The 25,416-nt window shown below is 44.9% G+C and overlaps 1 protein-coding gene across 1 annotated transcript in view; it reads left to right on the top strand.

Annotated features, from left to right (window-relative positions):
- Positions 1–24,848, top strand: part of LOC127467670 (vitelline membrane outer layer protein 1-like) — a 44,460-nt gene extending 19,612 nt beyond the window's left edge. The window contains exons 3-5 of the mRNA XM_051779879.1: positions 10,927–10,989; positions 23,892–23,995; positions 24,545–24,848. Coding sequence (XP_051635839.1) covers positions 10,927–10,989; positions 23,892–23,995; positions 24,545–24,839 — 462 coding nt within the window. The 3' untranslated portion in view covers positions 24,840–24,848. The remainder of the gene's footprint in view (positions 1–10,926; positions 10,990–23,891; positions 23,996–24,544) is intronic.
- The last annotated feature ends 568 nt before the right edge of the window (positions 24,849–25,416 follow it).

Here is a 25,416-nt window from a genome sequence, read left to right as displayed (position 1 = left end):
TTTTATTTCCTTAGTATTGTAAGGACTGGACACTTTTAAAACCTAGTAAGCAATATTATTTTTTGTGGTGGACAGAGAAAATCAGCTCCTATCACCTTTTCTACTATGTGTTTCATAGAATACCCTGCACAAGATTAAATATAGTAATCTAGAAAAAGTTTGAATTTTTATCAACAAAACACAGAAGTAGAAATAAGCACTGCCTGGTACAAAAGAAACACAGACATGCTGGAGAGAGTCCAATGAAGGGTAAAAACATAATTAAGACACTGGAACACCTCCTCTATGAGGAAAGCCCAAGACAACTGAGACTGTCAGCCTGGAGAAAAGAAGACTCAGATGGGATCTTATCAATATCTATAAATACCTGAAGTGAGGACAGAGTCAGGTTCTTTCAGTGGTGCCCAGTGACAGGCCCAGGGGCAATGGATAAAAATTGAAACACAGGAGGTTCCCTTTGAAGATCAGGAAAAAGTTTTTTGTAGTGAGAGTGACTGAGCACTGACACAGGTTGTTCAGGGAGGTTGTGGACTCTCTGACCTTGGAGAAATTCAAAAGCTATCTCAACAGGGTCCTGGGCAACCAGCTCTAGGTGGCCCTGCTCGAGGAGGTGGTTGGACCTGTTGACCTCTCTTCAGCCTCAGCCATTCTCTGACTCTGTGGTTCTGTGAGCTGGAAGGGAGAAATCAACAGGAACGAGGCATGATAAATGCTCATGAAGATAATCTCAGTGGTGTATTTTGAGTGAGTTGTAGGAAGGGTTGAAGGCAATAAGTGCCCAGGAACTCAGAAGAGGAGTGGAGGTAAACAGCATCCATCAAAGTAAGTAAGTACAGAAAGATGGTTTTGGCTGACTGACTGTGTATTTCTGTGTGCTCTAGGCCATTTTTTTTGCTGAGAACACAGTTGTGCTGGGCAGGGCATGTCTCCAGGATGAAGGACCACCACCTCCCTAAGATCTTGCTTTATGGTGAACTTGCCCCTGGCTGCCGCATGAGAGGAGCCCCGAAGAAAAGATACAAGGACTCCCTGAAACAACATCTCAACCTTGGCCATATTGATCAACATAACTGGTCTACTCTGGCCTCTAGTCGGGAAGCCTGGAGACACACCATCTATAACACTGCTGCTTCCTTTGAGAAAGCACACAGTATCACCCTTGAGGAGAAAAGACAACGCAGAAAGAATCGTGCCTTGCAGAATATACCACCTAAGGAGTCTTTCTGCTGTGCCTTTTGCAACCGGACTTGTCTATCTCGTATTGGCCTTTTCAGCCACCAACACACTTGCAACAAACGTGGGTAGAGCCCTTCCCAAATCTTCGTTCACGAAGCCTGGCCATGAGGCCATTTTGTACTCCTTCCACACTATTACCAAGATACTGGTTGCCACCCATCAGCTCTCAGTAGCCATGTTCCTGAGCAGCTCTAATGTCAAACTGACCATTACAATTAGGTATAAACCAGCTATAAATCACACAGCCTGGCTTTGTCAAACCTTCCTCACCTGCAGCTTGGGATGTAGATAAGATGCTCCACAGCTAACTGCATCCTGCAGAAGAACACACTATCTCATGGAAACAGTATATCAGCAAACCCAGAAATCACACCTATTGCCAAAGAAATATGAAAGGGCAATAAAGAATCTATTATATTCTATTCTATTAAAGTATGAATAAGCAAAGTACTATTTAGAAACAAGAGGTGAGATTCTGAATGAACATAGACATCTATAGTGCAGATGTCTACATTTGAAATAATCACAGTGAGGTTCCTTTATAGCTGCTGAGAGAGACAACAGGACAACAATAGAGAGGAACAGATACTTCCACATGAACCTCTCCCTAAAAATACCCCCTCTTGCCTGCTGACTGCAGGGAGGCATTATCCCCATCTGGACTAGTCTTAGAACCTCAGATTCTTTTTACGTTTTTGTAGGCTAAAACCAGTAGTGCTGAATGAGAATTAGTTTTCAGTAATATGGGTAAATGTTTAAGAGAAAATGAGTAATCAAATTATGTGCTGTGTGGTCCTCATTTTCTCATTTGCTAAATTGACTCAGATTAATAGAAAATAGAATAGCAGGAAAAATGCAAGTGAGAGATGCCAGAAGTGATACAAGAGCCAGGATTTTCTAGACACATGAGCTGAGAAAGAAGCTTTCAGCAAACAACAGACTAAGTATAGCCATCTGTCAGATAGGAGACAGTTTTACATTAGTGATTGGATATAAAGAAGACCTCCATGACAAGGTGATGCTCCTCTTGTTGTGAACTTATTTTCAGGAAGTTTCCTACCTGCCTGTAATCCCCAGTTTTCATATAAAACTTTTCCTTGGAAAATTAGACATTTTACTTATTTACTATTTATCCACTAATGTTTTTAACACAGAAATTACAATCTTTACAGTTTCTTTCATTTTTTTTTCTGTATTATTAATAGGACTAATTTCCTTCATCTATAATTATGTCATCTTTCTATAGCCTTATTCTTCATTTGCTCATTGTAATTTTTGTTTACTATTGCTAATATTGTTTTAGCACGTTCTTGTGAAACACTTACTGCCCTGGTGCGGGACCTCAATTTCTTTCAGTTTTCAGTTCCTGTCTAGGAGCCAGCATGCCAAAACTGCTTATTTTTTTCCAGAGACTGCCACAGAACAATCCTCTCTATAAATGAATCTGAAGTAGAGAACATGAAGAAACACAATAAGACAACAAGACAGGTTGTCTGTGCCTTCAGCCCTAAGGCAGAATCACTCCACAACTAAGTGCTCCTGAAGGATGAAGGATGATTCCCCAACATGTGCTTAGAAACTTGCATTTATAAACACACAGAACCCTTAAGAAAGACAGTCTAGTGCTCAGCTGTCTTTACTGTTGAGCTGGCCCTCCTAACAGCTCCTGAAATGTAAGACTACTGTTTTTTTCATTATTATAATAGTATAGTTTATTCTTTTCTTCCCTACACTACTATTTACACACTTAAAGACTATTTTCATCTCCCTCTTCAGTCTTATCTTCTTACTAAAGAACCTCAGTTCTTTCAGTCCTACTGCTTATATCATTTTGGATATCAGGTGTTTGTGGGGCTGGTCTGGATTTTTTTTTCTCTCCTCTATCAGCAGGTCTGGGGCTTCCTTGAATTTCTTCTTCCAGAACTGTACCTAATCCCAGCCTAGATGAACCAAAATGTTGAGAGAAGGATTATTCTGTGTGGTTTGAAGATTGTACTTTTGTTTAAGTACTCCAGTACAATTCCTGTCATTTCCACAATGATGTGGTACTGTTGTCTCACACTCAGGTTATGACCTGCTATACTGACAGAGGATCCTTCCTTTTTCCTTCAGACTAAATTAATTTCAGCACTACCTTCCCACACAAGAACAGAAAACACATAAAGGGTCCATTTGTCATAGAGATCTCACTGTGATTTCCACCTGCATAGGATGACCAGCAAGCAAATCAAATATCCTTAAGAAACCTGCTGAGCAGAAAGCAAGGAGAAACAATAGCCAGTACCAAAGAAATTGCTTTGCTTATGTCTCATGGTTGTATACATTCTTTGCACTGAGACATTTATTTCTTTTCAAGGCTGTGTTAGGGGCCAGAATTGGCAGGAAAGGAAGTTCACAAATTAGCACCAGATAATAGTAGCTAAAAAAGTAGGGGTATCTGCTCAAGCAGGATTGTACAAGGGCAGATGGGGACAGAGAGAGGCGCTGTCTGGCTGTAGTCCAGGTGTGCTAGAAGGAGGTGGAGGGAAGCTGTGAAGACAGTAGCTGGGACCTGTAGATAAAGCCAGAGCAGACAACTCCATTCATTTCTGCCCAGGGTACAGGACATCACTGGGTAAGAACAGAAAACGAGGCAATATCTCATTTGGTATTGATATTTGCCTCTTTCTAAAGGTTTAATCCCACATATGCTGTTTTCTAGACCTCTCATCATTTTTGTTGATCTCTTCTGGACTGTACTCAACTAGTCAAATGTGATTTTGAACAGTATTTCAACAGAGACCTTGCCACTGCAGCATGATGCTTGAAAGGTGAAAGCTTTCTACTTGTTCATTTAGTTAAAATGCCCAATTAGATAGCAAGGGTGAGACTGGCATCTCTCTTCCTGTAGAAATGCTGCCTCACCAGTCATTCTCTCTCAACTCTCTTTAAAGGTGTCTATTCTTATGTTAATGTAATACTTTGCACCTGTTTTTATTTTGAATTCTATCCCCATCTTCTACTGTCTCCAGCATCTTCTGGGTTGATGACATCTATAAATTTAATAAGCAAACTCTGTATTCTACTGTGCAAGTCATTAATAAAAATATCGAGTAATTTCAGATGTAGAACAGTCTCCTGTGGAACATGGCTCGATATGTGTTTCTGCAATTGGATCAGGCTTTCGACGTTTTTCACCATTGATTCAATTTAATTTAATTTAAAAAAAAAAAAAAAAAAAAGAACCAAAAAGGAGAGAGACTCTCCCGTAGAGCAGATTTGCTGACAGCCAGAGATCAAATGCCAATTTACACCCACTGGAAATCTTCAACTAAAGACCACTTCACATATGAAAACTCTAGCAACTTATTCTGAAAATTCACTGCGAAAATTTCTCAGGAAACCTAGCCTTAACCACAGCCACAAGACTGTTCAGTTCCCTGAAAATGAGTGTTGTGGTGTATCCAAAGTGATCCATCCCCTGCTCCATGTCAGAGTCACACTTCCCTGGCTTTATGTTCTGTGTACACACTAGTGCATACCTGAGTTTCCAGCTTCAGTAAACCAAGTGGGGTCAGGCTGCCACCAGCTACAGCATACATTGCCTTGGGATGCAGATTGATCAGCACTTCAGAAACAAGCCAGTTCCCACCACTTGGTCATGGAAAGCTGTCTGGTGCTAACAGCAATGCCAGCAGGGGTACTTCAGTCCCAGAGTGTCCCACAGCTCCCCCAGTCACCTGCAGAGAGCTGGGACCTCTCAACTGCTCTTGTCACTGATGTCACTTTCCCCAAGCTCCTACTGGTGGATCTTGACCATCCTCCGCAGCTCCTTTCCCCCCTCTTTAACTGCCCTGCAGAAAATGGCAGCATGTGCTGTGGCTGGGGTTTGGCCATGCCTGCAGTGGCGGGGTAGCTATGTGTGCTGGTTCAAGAACACCAAGACAAAGAGAACAGACTGGAGTCTACTCAGGGTTGGGGAGGGAAGGAGGAAGGAAGAAGGGAAAGAAAGAAACTCTGCAAAAAGGTCTGAAAATAAAATTGAATATTTGTAGATTATTTTGATAAATACTAGATCAGTCAAAGTTACCTTTATTTTTTAAAAAAGGACTCAATTAACAGATCTTGAACACAGATGAAGAGAAGGATGAAAAGAAAGGAGAGGGTATGTCTTTCTTTGTCATCAAAATGTCTAAAAGTGTTTAATATATATTAAAGGTTTTTTTCTTATATTAAAATTTCACATCTCCTAAGGTGATTCAGATGTTGGTTGCAAAGACTTTAGCCATGACTGCAAGGTGCACGCTCATAAGTAGAACAGATTACACCCTGATCTATGCCCAGAGCCAGGCAATATGATGGTCTATACTATACCACGTTTTTGTAGAGAGTCTTGAGGCCATCACCCTAAGACAAGGATCCACGGAATAGAGTCTGTGTTTTCCAGGAAACCCACGTGGGGAATTACAATCCCTTTCCAGTCCAGAGTAAGGCAGAAATAATCTATGATCGTTTGGAACTACCATGTGCAATTACTGCTGGCCACTGCAGTCTGAATGTTTGTCGTGATGGGGCAACACAAGAAAAGTCCTCTCCCTCTCAGGAACTCCTCAGTCATGATGACCCAGAGAATTGACTGTGGAACAGACCCTGTCTACTTCAGTTAGCCATCCAGCTCTGGAATTGATGCTGATTCAGCAAAGCCTTTAAGCACAGTATTAATCTTCCAGAGTTCATTTATATTCCTAAAGTTCAACAAGTGCTAAAGGGCTTTGCTGTACTTGAGCTTGCAACACCTTAAAAGCTCTTCAGTTAGCAGCCTTCAAATCAAGGTCCCAAAGTCCTCACCACTGATCAGAGAACCAACGACCTGGGAGGCAGCCCTGGTCCTGATACAGTTCTCCTTTGTCACAAAATTCTGTGAACCTCAATGACCTGGACCCAGTGGCTTTGCCTGGGGATCTGGACTCACCCATGTGTGATTAACCAGAAGATAAATCAAGTGATCAGCAACTTTGCTGGTGTGTTATCCTGGGGCCTCTGTCAGGAACAGATGACTAGGGGAAGTACTAGTTAGACACAGATTAACCCAAGATATTCTGTACCTGGGAGTAGTTTGGAATGAAAACATGAAGGCTAGTCCTTCAGAGTTATGAATAGATATTTCTTCTGTGGTTTGAACCTGCTATATGCTTGACTTAACTGCTGCACATGCACTGATCCAAATGTCCATTTCTTGCTTCACCTCTGTCATAGACATCAAGTGCAAGAATTGGTCACCACTTGCAAACAATGGTAGCTGTTTGGGGCATAACCTATTTATTATTTACACTCGGTTAAAAACCTCATCTAGAAAGGTCCAGTTTACCTGGTGAGTTTCCATAGTGTTCTTCCCTGAGGTATCCAAGGGCTCCACAACACTCCCTTGTTTCACATTTCTCCATGCAGTAGTCCAGGCAAAAAAGAACGCATTTACTCTGACTGCCAGATTTCCTTGATTAGATTTCAAAGTTTCAGGTATTACACAGGATATAATAATTCAAGGCAAAGCTACAACTGCTTGTAGAAAACTTCGTTCTAAAGTTGAGACCCTAGTGCCTCATTGCAAACAACTCAAAAAACACCAAATGATTGGGAATCCATCTATGAATGAGTGAAATGATCCACCTTGAACCACCAAGGAAGGCATGACAGAGGTGCCCTAGGCAGGATTCACACTCAGTCAAGGCTCAGGATGGAGTCCCCCGGCTCTATCTTGCCGTCAGTCACCCCAGACTAGCATATCTAGACCCTGGTTCCCTGGACAGGACCCTGGTGCTAAGATCCAGTCCACTTTGCAACATTTTCTGCTTTGCCCCTTGCCCAAAAACCTGCAAAGGAAAAGAGGAACAATTATCCCAACATCATTAAAATTGTAGCATTAAATGGGGTATATATGCCACATTCCACTAGTTTGTGCTGTCATAGGTGATGCTGAGAGCTGCAGGCAGTAGGAAAGTCCTGAGGAGATAGAAAGAGTAGTGGAGAGGGAAACAGAGGAGGCAGATGTCTCTCTCCTTGCACTCGGGTACTGACCATTAACATGGAGAGAAGCAAGGGTAGGCCAGAACAGCTATGGATACAAGGCAAGGGAGACACTGCTTGTGGCTCAGGGGGAGAGTATCATCCACATGCCCCACAGCACTCTGTGCAGCCACAGGACTCACTCCCACCTCTTCCTCCAGCCTTGTGCATTCATGGAAGCCCACCTGGAGAAGGCAATGTTGTCTGGGACAGCGCTTGCTGGTAAGAGGAAACTTCTCTTCCAGTGCCTTTCTGTATTTCCCATGTTTCCTGACCTGGAGGGCATGCTTGCAGCCAGCTTCTGGGAAGGGAGTTTAGTCCACACCAAGGCCTGCCACTGTAGCTGGCAGTGAAACATTAACAGACAACTGATGATCTGAAGAGGGTCTTGCCCATGGCATGTCTCTTACAGCAGCCCTACAGGAAGCCCACCTAACTCCTTCTCTTTGCTGCCACACACAGGTTTTCAGACAGCCCAAGAGCTTCTTCTCATGAAAGACTCATTGTGACCATGCCAGGCTCTGCTTTATCTTACTGCTCTAAAGAGTCTACCTATAAGCACTTGCCAGCCATGCTGCTTTTGGCATGTCCTTGAAACCTTAACACTGTTGTTTCCATTTCTTCCCCCCAGTGTTCATCCCTCATGACAGTGTTCATCTCTCATAGCACACTCACATTAGACATGTGAGAGACCCTCATGTTCAGCACAGCTGTAAAGGGAATACCAGGGAGAGTGCCTGCAGTGTGGGCCTTGCCACCTTGAGGAAGGATCTCTGAAACAGCAGAGAGAAGAAAGCAGACATCTTCTTTCTTTATTTTTATGGATCGCCTGCAGGTCAAAGCCCAGAGTGAAGTGGTTTTCTTCACTTCTTCAGGTTTATATGGGTTGCAGCCAAATGGCAGGTCTGGGTGTCCCTGGCTGCCACTGTGTCACCCTGCCTGAGCAAACACACCTGGTCCTTCAGCTACTCTCCGGGGTTCTTGCTTGCTTTCATATTTCAGGCAAAAAAGAGTGTCTTGGTGAAAAATATCCCTTTCTCAGCTATTTGCTATATTGTGGTCCTTTCTTTTTTTGCGCTCGGATAAAACTCCTGTGTACCAGCTCCTTTCGAAGTGGGTCTTTGGGTTCCAGTCCTGCTGCCTTTGGTCCCTTCAAAAAACATCTTGCATCACTTTGCTGAGTCCATCTTGTCCTCAGTGTTAAATTAACTATATAAAAATATTAAATCAAACAAATAATTGGTTACACATGCTACACTAGTTCTTGAGTTTCCAATGTACCGTTTATAGTGTTTAATTTTCTAAGTAAAAAGGAGCTCTATCCCTCAAGCAATGCACACTGTGGCATCAGTAGTATTTAAATTTGCAAATTCATGGCATAAACTTCCACCATCCTAGTGAGTGGGGCTCACTACTGTAGAAGAAATAAGATGCCATTTTAGTACATTTTTTTTCTATCCGTCTCTCTCAAACCATAGTCTTATTATTGTTCCAGAAAACTTTCCAGAGAAACTTTTGCATTATGTCAGGCACTGCAACCACAAATGGGAAATTTCTGCACAAATGGCTGTAGACTGGAAAAGCTACAAGAAAATGAAATCAGTCTAGACAAGCAACAGTAGAAAATCAACAGGCATTTCTAGCAAGGCTGTATGTAGTAACAATGCATATAACTCTTCCTAGAAGAAAATGTTGGCATCATGCTGAGTCCGGATATCTTGCAGTTCCTCTTCAAAATTGAAATTTATTTCAGGTGGAACCCTAGAAGATAATTTTGTTTAAAAAAAAAAAAAAGAAATTACTACCTTGAAAAAGACATCTAACAGCCTTTGCTGTGCACAAAAACACTCAGGCTGTGCATGCAAAAAGACAAGAAAACAAGATATAAGTAAGAAAGAGAAATATACTCTGTAAACAAACAACTAAGCCCTTTACTCTTAATGTACCTTTGAGAAGCACCATTCTTCTTCCCCATGGCAGAGTTAAGGTGAGGTTAGGTTTAGAGTCGGGGTCCCAAGGCCCTCAGAGCTGGAAATCCCCCAGCATCATGCTTGGTGGAAGAGTTTAAAAGAGACAAAACACTATGGTCTAGATAACTGATGCTTGGAGGGAAGATGGAATGACTATCTGCAGAATTCTGAACTTGTTCATAGTGGTGTATAATTATAAGCAATATCAGAGAGGAAAGTTTGAATCTAAAAATATATTTGCCCAGAGCAAGCCTTAAGTGTCAGGTAAGGTTAGAAAATTTAGAGATTGCATGTCCTTTACTGAAGCTAGGAGAGATACTGCTGTGATGACAAAATGTAGGTACAATTTTAAGAGGGAAAACATACTATCACAAGGACTTCTTGCCCTTCTCTCAAAGGGAGAAAAATACAGCTATACACTCCTTACTGTGAAACTGAGCTTGCCTTGCCTCCAGGACCTGCCTGTGTTCACTGCTCTGGCGTTTGCAACCACAGAAGCATTCCTTGGTAGAAGGTTTTGTTCACCAAGTACTTAATTCTCCTTTCATTTGAGGTTAACCCAGGTTTCACCCCTCTACTCTGAACTGCAGGACCCACCCCCCAGGGTTCCCTATTAGGGCTGCCAGGTAGTGGGGTGAGCAAAAGGAAGCTGCTAATGACAAATGCTGATATGCAAACTACCCACCCTTCCACAGCCTTGTGACAGTGACAGCCAGGACAGGCCATTGAAGACCCGCTCAGATTATATGTTAAGGAGCACTGGCTGTGCTATCACTCAGATACTCAACAGGTCACTCACCCAGAGGCTTGGTCTCCTTTTCTCCTGTTGCTTCCAAGGAGCAGGAGCACAAAAGCACATTTTCATCCTCCCTGTTCCTAATGAGGAGGTTCCTGGGGCAACCAGGGGAATCTCCACTATCACTTCAAGTGGCTACCTTGGATTTGCACTACAGGTAAAAGTCTCCTCCACTCCCAGTAGTGTTCCATGCCAGCTATCCACATGTCATTAACTCCCTCTGAAAACCCTGCTTGATTCCAGAACATGATTTTCCACTGCACAACCATCTGCAGTGGCTGCAGTGGTTCACAGTTCCCCCCCCCCCAAAAAAAAAAAAAGAGGCAGTTTTCATTCCAAACTGAGGCAAGTCACTGTGGAAAAATATTAACAGAGTGTGTCTCTTCTGTGGCCACATCTGCACAATTTTATCATGTAATTATACCTTGGCTCCTGCCAATGAGAGATCTATTAGCTAAAAGCTCCTCAGAAAAAGGGAAGCCTTAGTGCATAAATTAATGCAAATCAAGCCTGGGCTCTTCCCTCCCATGATGTTTGGAACTGTTATGATCTCTGTGTTGCTGTAAAAAATTAATGTTCTGCTGAAGCCTGGGGACAACAAGTTGATGAGAGGGGAGACAAGGGCAAGGCAGAAGACAAGGTCCAAGACCTCATCTTTACAGTCCAGATGAGAAGGAAATATTCAGAAAATAGTCTGGTTTGTGGATTGGTATTGGAACCATGTGGTGTGTCAACTTCAGTTTTAATGAAATTTTTTTAAGAGACTCATGTAAAACGAAATTTTTTTGTACAGAATTTTATTTGATCCCTGAATAAAACTGATGTGACTTTTTGTTGTGTTCCAGTCTTTTTTCCTATCACTAGATCTTTGTTTCGTTCCAGGTGCAGTCTGCCAGAAGTAGAGGTGATGACACAGCTCTGAAGAGCACCTGCTTTATTATACAGGTATCAAAGTCATTAAGTCATTCCCATGAGTGGCAATTGATTTTCTTCTCTTCTGCCATGCAGCACCTCAAACACAGTCATAGGCACTTACCTGTGAGTGGTGTACCCGTGCAGAGGTTGACAACCCTCACCTCTCTACAGGAGGCACGAAGGTTGATTTCTTCAGGGAAACAGTGGGTGGAAAAGCAGGAGGAGGATTTGCACCAACAAACAGGCTGGGTTACCAGGAAAACAAAGACAGTATTTTGGAAGGATGCTACAAGAGTTCAAGAGAGAGGAAATGGGAAAATGTCCCTAGTGTAGATCTGTGTCCCTGGGTGTGGTGGTTTGAGAGCCCCAAAAATCCAATTTCCAAATCCTAGCCCCCCTCCCACAATTTGTTTCAGTGTGAGAGGGTTTTCCACATATAACACAACTCAGTATGGGGGGAGGGGATTATATTACTGTTTATTACTTACACAAATAAATACTATAATACATTATATACACAATTCTAACTATCTCTCCTATGGTAAAGCAATATATTTACATTGGATCAAGTCCCTCCTTTCCCTCCAATAAAAGTTCAGAAGAGCAGCAGTGTCTCTCCTCTTCAAGGCAGCAGTCATAGCTGGAGTTGTTGTAGCTGGAAAATATCTTTCTCTCTCTCTGCATTACAATGCAAGGGGTCTCCTCTCACCCCTCGGCCCTTTGGCTCCAGCCAAAGGTCTCTCTCCTGTGGACTGTGATAGCCGGGTCAAAGGCTCACCTCACCATGCCATATCACGAAGTGCAGGGCATCTTCGTGAAAATCCCTTCATCAGGGAATTCAAGCTCCTCCTGAGTCAGAACGTTTAGGGCAGCTCTCAGTTCAGTCTTTGCCGCAAGCGTTCTACCAGAGCTCCTTTGCTCTGCCTCAATTGCCAACGTGGCAGCGGGGTGGGGCAAGGCCACTTCCCCCACATTCCATCCTGGTCCAGCTCTCAGGACAACTCCGAGTTCTCAGCTCTTCTCTCTCTCTCTCTAGCTGCTGCTGCATTTCAGGACTCCCTAAGAGTTTGGAAGCCCACCCCTCCTTTCTAGGAGGTCTCAGGGTTTTGGGAAAGTAATTCAGTCTTACCCCAAAACAGCTCTGCTGAGTTTTCTCTGCTCTGTTGCCAGCTTTTGCTCCTTGCAGGACATCTCTGTGTCTCTCAGCCTGGCTATGTGCCATGTTGCTGGTTGCAGGCTATCTTCTTGGCTTTCAGCCACAGCTCTCCACTCAGCACTGCCTCTGCCAACGCTTTTCCATCTTCTGCTGCCCATTCACAGCCCAGCCTTTGAACACAGCACCCAATCCAGTTTTAACACCGTTCTGGTTTTCTGTAGCCCCAGCCGGGGGCTGAGGGGCCTTGGCCCCCAGCAGGGCTCCCTGGCCCCTCTCTCCTCGTGGTCTCAAACCATGGCTGCCTCTCTTCTTCCAGCTACGTCATCTCCCTTTTTTTCCATCCTGTTGCAATATGTTGATTTCAAAGGAGCAAAATGTAGCTTCTGATTGGGCCCTACACCAAGACCACCAACCTCAGGGGTTACCACTTTTCTAACTCCAGGGGAAAAAACTTTTTACCCCAGGACACTGGGTTAAGTGGTGTTTGCACAGAGACGCCTCTCCTTTCTTGTTTCACCTTCAGTCCAAGAGACCTTGCTCACACCACCAGGATTTAGTCTGAGCCTTCAGCATCAACAAGACTGTGCAGGGTATTTCAAGGCGTTCAGTTTCACTTGGAAGTAACACAGAATTCAAGTGCTAGCCCCCTGAAAATGCCTACTTCAGACATGTCAGGAAATGAGCAGATAAACCAAATTGGGGATGGCTCAAATCTTCTTAGCAGCATAGCAATGTTCAGCTCAGAGTTGCCAAAAAGGAAGATATAGCGTGCATTGATGTTTACCCTTGGAAAAGAAGACCAGTAGGAAGTTCTTTCACAGAACTGTGAAAGAAATGGATGAAGACCTGTTATTCTTGCTGGTGCCAGGGCAGAGAGACATTTGGAAGCATTGTCTGTGGCCACACTTCTCCCCACAGTAATGGTCACTTCCCCATACCCTACTACTGGTAAAGAGGTGACAAGATTGGACAGGCATGGGGCAGCACAGTTCTCCAGTTGGGAGAGACTGGAGTCTTCTGAGGAGTTGGGAATGTTGGAGGCAGTGACTGCAAAAAGACTTCCCTCTGCAACAGCCACAATGCAGCCACTCCAATCTTCTCCCTGCAGCAACCACAGTGCTCCCAGCCTAGCTTTCCAGCCTGGGGCCACAGCTATTTTGCCCATTGTGGCTCTTGACAATGACTTATTTTACTTTGGCTTGACATGTCCTGCAACCAGGTCCTGCAAACAGGTCCTGTTCTGGTAGTGTGGCAAATGACCCTACAGTGTTCAAAGTACTAGTAGACTCTTTGTCCTTCCCTACAGGGTCTGAAGAAGCTTTTTCCCATTTGCTGTCTGTCATTCCCATTGAGCAGTCACACACAGTGTTCAAGTCCTTGAAGCTGGTGGAAGCAGGATTTCCCATGAGGCTTGTTATTACTTGGCACTTACCTCAGACAATCCTAACCACTGCAGAGGAGAGTAGTGGTGATGAGTCAACCAGCTACTGCCACGGCGCTGGCTGCTACTGATGCATTGGAGATCTGCTGCCCCTGCTCCCATATCCGGTTTTCACTGATGCTGCACCAGTGGGTACCCAGACTGGGGAGGCTTTACAACCCCACAGAAGTGTTGCAAAAAAGTGAATATATTACAGGACACACAAACAGTGCAAGTCCTGCTCCTTTGTCCTTGTTGACTTAAATAATTAGTCCAGTTCTGGCAATAGCAGAGAAACTCAGAGGGGGTTTTTTTTTGGGGGGGGGGTGTCTTTTTGAGAGAGAGTTTACTCAATTAAACCACTGTTTCTACTCTTCCCTGTTTGAGCCAAAAATGTCCTTTCACCTCCCATCTCTACCTTGAGAAAGAGCTGATGCCCGTCTGAAAGGGTGTTTCCTAAGCATAACCCAAGCCAGACCTGTGTCAGTGCTCAGGCAGGCGTGCTTGGACTCACCCAGCTCCACGAACAATGCTGTAGCTAGAGGGAAGTGCCAAGTATCCCAGAAAATTTGCTCTATGGCATTTCTTGCATGTAAGTGCTAAGAAGAATTTATTTCCTTGTTTGTTTTCTTCACTGCTGCTTAGGGGATATTTACCCTTTGTTAGGCTCACATTGCTGGTCAGGAAAAGGACTCCCCAGGCAGCAGGAATTCGATGTCCAACAGTTTATCTGCAACTCTAGTCCAATTTGTATTAATAAAGTTTGAAGATTATTTAGTACTTCCAGTCTTCTGGCCAGCTGCAGAGGGGTTTGGAAATTCAGGACAGGCCTACACTCACAGTAAAACATAATACATGCAACAATATATGGTTTAATAAATATTTTCATATACTTAATCTGATAAATGCAGCACATGCTGTAATGGATATATGACCCTGGTTACTTACAATCTTCATCAACAGTTTGTATAAACATCAAGATCCCAGCTGCTCAACTGCCCTTGCTTGTATTCTGGATTTTCTCCCAATTTTACTCTGCAAATACAGAGAAAATAAACACAATGTAACAATGCTTTGGGCAGGAATCTTCACCCATTTACCAGTGCGAAGCTCCTGTAGACACCTGTCCCTCGACATTTCACACTCCCCTTTCTGCTGCACCGATGGAGGCTTTGCTGCCCGTGAGCACAGTGGTGCAAGGGCCAGGGCAAGCAGCCAGGCAAGGCCCCAGAGAAAGCTATCTCCAGCAAGCCTACAGACAAACATGACATGATCATGTGTGGCATCTCCCTCCCACCCCAGTCCATTTGGTCACACCTCCAGCGACTGATACTTCAGCAAGGAGTCTGTGGCTGCAGAGTGCCTGTGGTGAACACTGAACCATGCCCATGGTAGCTGCACTGCTCCCCATGAGCCTCTTTCCACCTGGGTCCCCTCCAGCCCCAGGCACAACTACATGTCCAATGAGTCTCCAGAGGAGAAAATAGCTCCTGGGGGCTCTGCCACAGCTCAGCAGCTGAAGGTCAGGATGGGCTCTTGACTTGCAAAATCATTCAATTAGAGGAAACAGGTCTGGAAAGATGTTTAGGAGGTCTTCTAGTGCATTCCTACCCCAAAGCAATCATTGTATGCTAATCACCACTGATGCATGTCTGCTCAGACTTTGCCAAAAATCCTCCAGTGATAGAGATCTTGCAACCTCCCTAGGTTTAACTATCGTTATCGAGAGAACTCCTTTGGCCAATCTCAGCCTGCTGCAGTTCTCATCCATTATTCTTTGCCTCAGCCAGACAGGGGCCAGGTCATTGCCTTCCACTTTGCAGCAATATTCTGTACCATTGCAGGTTCTTATCCTGCCAACCACCCGCAGCGGCTGTGAGCTGTTTGTAATGCTGGGCACAGAGACTTGCTGACCTTCTCATTCCCTTCAGACCCTCGGTGATTGCACTCCTACTTTGATAAGTCCCTGAACCAATGCCTACCTCCCCAATGAACTCCTTACCTCTCCCACTTGAGTGGGGACTCCCATACAGCCACCAGCCTCCCTCCCACACTAACTCTCCTCGAAGCCCACCTTGGCCCCTTACAGCTGGCTCCCAGCCTGGGTCTACCTGGCATGGAGGCAGCCCAATCAGGAAGAAGACAGAAAAATTTGGGGTAGATTTTCTCTCCTGAGCTCCCTGCATTGTCCTCCCCACATCCTCCCACAGCAGCACTAGCTACAGACTCCTTACTGAACTACTCTTCCCACGACTCCCTCTCCCCTGTTCTCCCAGTCTCGATTACACTGTCCCAGCTCTCACGCTCGTTATGTACAGGTCATGTTTTCCAGACTGCTGACCATTTTTGTTACTTTCCATTGGACTCTATCCAACTGGGCTTCCTTCTGGAAGCTCAGTGTCCTCAGCTGAGCAGAGCATCCCCACTGGGGACTCACACATGCTGAGAAGAAAAATCACTCCATTTGTCTTGTAGTCTGTAATTTGGTTCATATATCTCAGCATGGAGACGACCTGGTGCCGCTGACTCATGTGCTGCCTTTGATCCATTATGACCCCCAGACCTTCTCTGCAGAGTGATGTTAATGCAGGTATTTTACCTCATGCAGCTGCTTATTTCTGCATAAGGTGGGAGCTCACTCCTGTCCCTGCAGAATTGCATCCTATTTTTCTCAAACTGTTTCTCCAATTTGACAAGATCACTTATCAGACTCAAGCTGTGTCCTCCAAAGCACTTGCAGCCTATTACAGCTGTTTGTGGTTTGTAAAGTTAATAAGCTTGTTATTTATTTTATAGACAACCATTAATAATGACCTGGCCTGGCATTTCCCTACTCCTGACTTTCTTCCCACAGGCCACCCTGTTCAGTCTTCATGAAGCTTTTCTGTGGAAATTGGATTTGGACAGGCAAGAGAAAAGAGGAAACAAAGCTAAACTCAGGTTATTATTTGTTTCCCACCTGACGGCAAAAAGGAGTAACACATAACGCACGTCATCTGCTTCATCTTAGTGGTCAGAGCCAGTAGCAAGTCACAAGTATGTGTTCTTATGCTGTGATCATGTTACATAGCCACCAAATCAAGACCACCTCCCACATGCCAGCATGTCCCAAAGAGGAGCTGAAAGATGGAAGAGGTTGCTGCATGCAGTATCTGGGGCAAAGATTATCAACAAGCCTGGGGTAGCTCATTAAAGGGGACACTGCTGATGTCAGGGGTCAAAAGGAAAAAGCCATCAATCCTGCAAGTGGGACTGTAAAAACAGAAAAGCTCCCCGACTGCTCCTTTGCTTGGACAACTGAGGACCTAATTTACATCCACTCTAATGTCTGCTTCTCCCATCGATGAACTTCAGAATGTTGCCCAACTGTCCCAGCTCCTCAGTAAACATGGCCAGTTTTCCTGTCTTGTTCCTATACTGAGCAGTGGCTCTCCTCACCCTGACAGCTGCTCTCAGATGACACAGGAGCATATAGTAGTGGTGGTTATAAAGGTTGCATTACTCTATGTTGCTGGAGTATAAATTCATCCATTTGCAAAGCTAGGCTCAAGATGAACTGTTGACATGCAAACCTGTTGCAGCTGTTCTCTCCCTGCTCTGTTCCTGCATGATCAGGACAATGGAGCTCAGCAGCACAGCACTGTCCCTGCTATGCCTGTGGAGGCTCCTGGGCTAACGAAGGGATTCTGTATTTTTTTTGTCCTGGGGCTATACCAAGGGATTTGCAATGACATTAAAAAACTCTCCTTTTCCATGATCTCCCCTTCTGCGCTTGTACTTTCAATATCCAGTTTCACAAGGTGAATTAATTTCTCATTGAGGTATTTTCCTTATGAGGTGGTTTGTTGGGTTTTTTCCCCCCCTCTGATTGCAATCAGCAAACAGGCCCTTGGAGTATAAAAGCTAAAGGAATAGCTAAAACTCAAGTTTTAGACTGCAGGGATGTTATTAAAGAAGACTTTTGCGACTGGAGGGATGTTATTAAAGAAGAATTTTGAGACTTTGCAGACAACAGTAACAGAGATTTAACTATTCAAATGTCCAAAGTTTCCAGACAACACAGAAAATATCAGAATTGAGTGCAAAGGAAGGACTCAGAAGAATAAATCTGTGTGGTTTACAAAAGACAAGGAATGAGATAATGTCTGGAAATTGATTAGAGAAGTGACTGTGTAAACTGGGAAGAAGAGCATAAATCAGGAAAGAAATGTGTTCAGAATTAACTCAGAGGACAAGAAGAAGAGAAGCATTTTTCTGTCACAGTTATGTCAGTGACACTGCCATATATCTAGTTTTATACCAGTTCAGTCCCAGACAGCATCTCAGCAGACATGGCTTTTTCACAGAACTTGAGCATCCTGCTTAAAGGAGGGACAACTTCAAAGAAAAATCAAGTTTCTGAGGGTCATACCCAGTCAAGTTTTGAAGGCTTTTTTTCCCCCCACAACAAATTCTTTTGATAAATTTGTTTATTTTCACTCTTCAAAGTGAGCAAGAGCTGGCAGCAGTACATCGTGCCAGCATAGCTATTGCTTTGCTTGTATGAAATACCAACAAAACTTTGCTAGTGCTAAAGTCACCAGGGCTCACCACCTGTAAGAAATTCCTTGTCAGATTTGATATACAAAGAGAAGCACTTAAGTTAATTTTAATTCACTTTTGCACCCTCCTCTCTCTTCAGATTTTCCAGAAAACCCTCCTTGTAAGCTCTCCAGGGCAGCTGTGGGACACTATCACCCGTCATTCCCTGCCTCAGCTGCAGCCAGGATTCCTGCTCATTGATCAGGAGGGAACAAGTTGGGCAGCTGGCAGGCAAGATGCTTGAAAAAACTGCTGACCTGCCTTCCAGCTTTCTTGGACAACAGCGGTAATTGGTGTAATCTAATAAAGGGAGAATGGTGCTGGCACGGAGCGTGTTCACAGCTGCAGGATGGCAGTTTCTCTCTGCATGTCAGGGCTGAGGTGATGCTGCAGGTCTATGTCAGCAAGTCCTCAGGAGTACTCAGAGTAGCTCCTGGCTCTCTATTCCCTTTGCTCACTGACAAACCATAAATACAGACCCTGCACAGGGTCCTTCTCCATTCTTCCTGCCAAAAGGCAGTCTTCAAAGGAAAACCTAGAGCTTGTAAACTGACTGACAGCAGGAGTCTGAAGGTTATGGTACTGGAAGTACAGGAACATGAAACACAAGTTATTAACATGTACTTGAGTAAGGGTAAAAGGAAATAGGCAATGTCAAACCACAAGGCAAGAGAGGCTGCCGGAGACAGTGAGTGCTAAAATTGTGGCCAGATGGAAAAAATAGAAGTAACATATCTGGTGACAGGCTGCATGTGAAAACACAGTAGACAAAAAGCACTTTGAGGAACAAATGGCAAAGGGAATTAACACTATCAATGTTTCTTCACATCAAAGATTCAGGAGACTATCAGAAAATCTGTAGAACCAGCTGACAGTATAAAAGAAGATTACAGCAGATATGGCTATTTTAAATTATTTAGTTGCTCAACGTTCATAGTGGAAGAAACTTCGTGTTTAGACAGTTCCAGTCATTCTTAGGGGATAGGGGTCATAAGAAAGATTAGGTAGAAATCAAAATTACTTTGGAGGAGAGATAAAAAAATCACAGAGTGAATAGCAAGGAATGAGTAGAACTGATAAGAAGTACTCGAGAGGTCTAAGATGTCTCTAAAATGGAAGAGCTAAGGTCATAGCAGTGATGGATAACGTCATTTAAAATTACTGGAAAGCTATACAGTGGTCAGTTTTAAAAATTTGCTTGAAGATTGATCTGAGTAACTATGGGCCTCTTATTGCAGCTTAGATACTACAGTGGGGTCTCTCGATGTGTACCGGATTTATGTGGCAAAGTCTTTGTAGTGGGGGAACTTCAGGGGTGGCTTCTGTGAGAAGATGCCAGGAACTCCACCCATATCAGACAGGGCCAACACCAGCTGGCTCCAGTGACTGCTATCAGTGATGCTGGTGGCACCTCTGTGATAATATATTTCAGAAAGGGTAAAAATGCTGCACAGAAACTGGGAGAGAGGAGTGAGACTAGTGAAAGAAACAGCCCTGCAGGCACCAAGAAAGGAGGAAGGAGGAAGAAGAGGTGTTCCAGGCACTGGAGCAGAGATTCCCCTGCAGCCCATTGTGCAGACCGTAGTGAGGCAGCTGTGCCCCTGCAGCCATGGAGACCACGGGAGAGCAAATACCTTTTGAGCCACCACATCTGTTTTTAAACTGACATGACAACAACAGGAGTAATATGCTGGTCAGTTTCAAAGACTGACTGACCCCCTTGGCAGCATCAAAGAGTTCTTGATATTAGGTCCTTTATCAAAAAAACTATCTTTAGTTTTCAGCTGTGGGAACAATTTAGCTGGCTTTATCTCCAGTAACAGCACAAGGGCCATTGCAAGAATGTTTTCAGCCCACACACAACTTAAAGTAGCTATTTCTCACCACCATCTAAGAAGGTTTATGTTGCTAGAGAAGTTCAACTGAGAACACATCTCCTGGAAAGCCCCCTCATCTTATAAATGGGCAGTAAATAACAAAATACCTTCTGGCCTACAGAAAGTGGGAGTCACCTAATCTGCACTTAGGCATCTACAATGTAAATGTATACATGCAATGCAAGCACTTCATTCTTTCATCTTGATGTTTTGGCTCTGTGATCACCTTTTTCTATTCTGCTGATTTCTGATTATTTCGATCACCTGCACTGCTCAAGTATTTTGTCTTCATTGTAACTCACAGCTCTTTTTTGTCATAGGGAGAAGGAGTCAAGTTGTCCAAAAAGAAAACCAAATATTTCCTTTTAATTTATATGTTTGAAAAACACAGAACTGATCTTTGGTCTGCATTAGCCATCATATCTTCACTTCTATTGCTTCTGTTGAGTCTAATGCTATCCTGCCTTCCAATAGTTTGATTAAAAGAAGATGGGATATGTCACATAACATGACCCTACAACTAGCGGCTATACCTAACCAGCATAGAAGTTGCTAGACTCACTGAGTTCAAACTCCAGCTTTTCAATGTAACATAATTAAAAATCCACCCATTCTGCACTTGCAGCCTGGTACTTTTCCCACCCGATTGGAGGACCAGAGGTTAACTGAAGGGAAAAACAAGCACAGGGTGAAGAGAGAGAGCTTCCTCAGACAACAGAATACTGATTAACAGGGATATTAGGAACATCACTGGATACTCAGGGGAGCTCAGCATATGAGCAGATCTACCCAAAAATACTCATTGGCCTTGCACTCCAGCAGCACAAATTCAACTGCTGATACTGATACCATTGTCTTCATTTCAGTCCATTCCTTATTCCCCTCCTAGACCTGGGAAGGTTTTCTGTAGGGAAAAGGCGGGGGGTGGATGGCAGGATGGAGGGGAAATTCTTTGACTCGAGAAGAAGATTTATCACTCTGGAAGAGTCAAAAATCAATGAGACAGGAGAGAGAAATATAAAGCTCAGATTAGTTCTTTATTTGTTTTCTTGCTTCCCACTGTGAAGTTATAGAAATGCATACAATGTTCTCTTTCTCCCACAGGCAGTTAATTACTTGTGTGAATAGTTTTCATTGCTTGCTGCTGGAATATCCCATGACCACTGACCCAGTGCCACTGCCTGCCACCTCCTAACCAGGCAGCCAAAAACAACAACCAAAAATGAGGAAAGATGCTGAGCAGGGTCTTTTTTCAGCCAGAATCTTTGTCCTCCCACCAGCAGTGGCAGGCCTGTTGGGGCTGGAACCCAGACTGATTAACAGAGAGGAAACAGGAAAAGATGTGTGAAAGTGGAAGGCAGAGAAAACAGGCCCTATCAGTAAGAGGGACTTAAACAGAGCAAGATTCAGCTCTGTGGATGTAACTACAAACTGTGAAACATCTCTACTTTTTTGGTATCAGCCAGCTCAGGATGTCCTCCTCCACCTAGTTCCTCTTCACTGCTTCTCTTTAAGATCCTTGTACGGTGTCTCTGACACTGCTCCACCCCAAAGCTGTAACTTTCCACATACCCTAAAGCCTCACCCTGCAGTCAGCATGGTTAATGAAGAGGGTTGATAATATCACTTATTCATAGTTCTTCACTGCACATGGAACCTGGCAAGGGCCCATTGCTCTTGCTGTGGTTGCTCCCACTCCTATGAGGAAATCCAGCCAATACCTCAAGCTTAAAAAGTCCTATGTCACCAGAAGTAACAAAATATCTATGAGCTATCCATTCTCCTGACCAGGACCCAGCCTTTCATTGCTGTTGTCTTCTTCCTGACATGTTCATGCTGTGTATGAGATACAATGACACATTTCTGTTCTCACTGTCTCCTTTGAGATGCTGTGACTATCTGAACTTTTACAATTATACCCAAAAGGTAACTTTAGAGGGTTTCAGCTGAAAGCAACACTTCCTCCTGCACCTGCACAAAACAGCTCTTACAGAAGCAGGCTATTCCATTCTTCATTGACTGAAACCTGGAATAACTCTTTCTCCCTGTATTAGCTACACTTATAGTGCTGGTATATACTGATATATATATATATACACTACTCACATATTCTGATATAATGGTGATATAAACCTCACAAGACAAATCTCCAGGTGGCATCATCACTGACTCTTCAATGGACTAGGAGCAGCTCATCCTACTCTGCAACTACTCACAGGATACCTTGAATATTGCTGTCAATATTGCTGCTTCTCTACCCAGTTCCTTTGGAGGACCAATGAATGCAACAGGAACTCACACCTGAGAGAGGCACAACAGGAGAAGTAGGGGCTGCTTCTGCTGGACACTCTCACCTCTCTGGATGCTCACATCTCCAAAAGATACACGTGAGCAGCTGGGAGCTGCATCTGCACAGCTCCATGGGATGGTGTGACTGCATGCAGTTTTGCTCCCATTCTCTGGTCCCTGGTGCAAGAAAGATGTGAATAACCTGGATTAAATTCAGCAAAGGTTCCATGAGATGGATGGTTGCTGAAGCACTCACTCTGAGTAGGGCTTGACACACTTAGTCACTTACACTTAATGCCTGTCCCAGAGCAAAATGCAATGGCTTCCTGTGCAGGCACTTTCCTCAGTCTCAGTGGGATGGTGAGGAGAGAAGGAAAGCAAAGAGGAAACAAGTGAGGATTCCACAAGGCAAAGGACCCTGAGACTGCTCCATCTCAAATTTTGCCTCAGCCCCTTCAGAGGTTTCTTCCCCTTGCAGTCCACCACTGCTCTTCCTACCTCCCTCTCTCCAACATCCTCCTGGTAGCATTGTCAGGATCCTCTTCCAACCACAGCACTCCCTTGGGAAATAGTCTCAGCTCTGACCCCCTTCCGTTTCCTCACATCCACAAGTTTTCACAGCCCTGCAAGTCCCATGACCAGTGCATACCAGTGACAGCCCTTCCACCTGGCAAAGGTGGCCTCACCACTGAGGGACAGGCAGTCACCAGGAGCAGTACATAGCAACAAGGAGCACTCCCCAGGAGCTTTGTAGACACTCCCCAAGGACTCCCACCCATTCTCCTGGCAAATAAATTCCCCTGTGCCATCACCTCCGTGTAGCGAGGCACTGAGCAGGTTCCCTGCAATGCAGCTGCTTGTCCCAGCCGTCCTCTGCCTGCTGGGCTCCTGCTGCCTTCAGGGCACAGAGGCACGACAATATGAGTCAGTGCTCATGGTGCCAAACGGAGGCCCCTGGGGCTCCTGGGGGCACAAACAGTTTTGCCCCAGTGGCTACGCTAGGGGATTTGAATTGAAGGTAAGATTTCACTTCTTCTTCAGGGGGGAAAAAACCTGCTGTGAAACAATGTTATTTTGTTCTGGTCCTAGCGGGGCTGGCCACAACACTTTGTCCCATCGCAGCAGTTTGCATTGTATTTGCATTTCTCATGCAGGTTTCTCAGCAAGAGTTCTCCAGCATGGAGTAGCTCTCCAGGCTCCCTGCCAGTAAATGATTTCTTAGCAGAGGAGTCCACTGGGTAAAAAAAAGACCTGGAGTCAGTTCAGCAGATCCTGTTCCTGGGTGTGTGGAAGAAGTCCCACCTAACAGCACAACAGCTTTGGGTATCATAGCACATGGTGAGAGTGTGGGCATGACCTGGGACAGCAGCCACACAGCATTCCTGTGTCCAGAGCCTCTGACCCACCATTTGGAGAAAAAAAGAGGTGGGCAACAGCAAAAAGACCTTCCTGAGAAATGCTGTGGAGCTGCCTCACAGCCCTGCCCAGCTGCATTGTCTCGCTCTGTACACAAAGCCTCCTACAAACCCTTGTCATGAGGGTTCACCTCATCACTTCTTTTAAATGGGGGATGGTACTGACCTCTCCTATTTTCTTCCCCTCTTCTAAGGTCCAGCCCTACCAGGGGTTTTGGCTGTTTGCCGACGACACGGCTCTAAATGGCATCCGCCTGCTCTGCACAGATGGCACAGTCATTGAGTCCTCCGTGGGATGGTGAGTATCTTCACTTTCTCATCCTCCTTCAGGGCAGCAGCTTCTGGGAAGCATGAAGGAAAAGCAGCAAGTGGTTTCTGCGTAGCCCACATTCCCCTGTGAAGGTGGTTCACCACCTGCTTGCAGAGGTGGGTGAGTTCCCCTTGACCACAAAGTGTGAAGGTCTTACGGAAAAGATCTGGTCCCAGGGAAAGGAACAGTGCTGTCAAAGATGAAGGAGAGTTCAAAAAGATGCAGTTCTTAAACCTGTACTTTCTCCTTTTCCTCAAACGCTTACTTTGAAAAGGGCATCAAGTAACAGGGACAAAGCAAGCAGCTGAAATTGCCAAGGGGTTGTGCAGGAACAGAGCAGCCTGGGGTTGATGGTGTCTGGGCATCCAGGGAATGATGGAGAAGCAGAGAGAAACAGGTGCTCCTAGAAACCTGCCATCTCTGTGTGGGGGTGCAGGATTGCCCCAGGACTGCCAGGATCCCAAGCACGTTGTGGTGTTGATTGCAGCACAGCAGAGGCTGAACAAAGTCTTGGCAAGTTGTTTTCTTCTCTGGCAGGTGGGGAAACTGGACTGAGGCCCAGCTCTGCTCCAGCAACAAGCTGGTTTCCTTCTCCCTGCGTGTGGAAAAGTGGCAGTTCTTTCGTGACAACACAGCAGTCAACAATGTGAGGTTCGCCTGCTCAAACGGAACAAAGCTGGAGGGCTGGGGACTTTCAGGGGGTCACTTTGGCCCATGGAGCAGCAACTGCACCTCTGGGGCTATCTGTGGGCTCCAAACAAAGGTGGAGGGGCCCCAGGGAAATAGGGATGACACAGCTCTCAATGACCTGAGAGTCTTCTGCTGTCAGTAACCCAAGTCCCCACCATATGGCAGCATCGACAAAGTTGTACAGCATTAAACCTTGAATCTGTGCTTGCACAAGTAGCAGTGTACATTTTTCTTGTCTTGTTTTATCAAGGGTAGCCAGATCCCATGGCTACAGCACCCTGGGGGTTTCTTCCTGCCACCATCCAGCTGATGCAAGGTTACTGCACCTCCTTGCTCCAGGTTCAGCCTGCAGCAAGGCTGAGAACGTGTTACCAGGGGGTACACACATGAGCGCACGCAAACACACACACACATTGCCAGCCACGGATGAACACAGAGAGCAGTGCCTTTACACTGTGCCTACACCTGCATAGACTCACACACACACACACAGTGCTCACACACACATGAACAGTATGATTCCTTTCCTGCTGATCAGCATTGGCCTCCACCAGTGAAATCTGTACTCACACATGGAAAATGAGTCTCTCTGGTAGCTGGCATTAGCTACTCAGTGTGCACCAGAGCTGGCCTCAGGCCCCAGTTTCCCCAAGTGGTGGCACTGGCACCCTCCAGCCTCTGAGGTTTGGGATTCCATTCCAGTTGCCGGCACTGGGCTC

The sequence above is a fragment of the Manacus candei genome, unplaced genomic scaffold (assembly GCF_025592945.1).
Source record: "Manacus candei isolate 608988 ecotype Guabito, Panama unplaced genomic scaffold, ASM2559294v1 h1tg000014l, whole genome shotgun sequence".
NCBI lineage: Eukaryota > Metazoa > Chordata > Aves > Passeriformes > Pipridae > Manacus > Manacus candei.
This window is presented reverse-complemented; position numbering and strand designations above follow the sequence as displayed.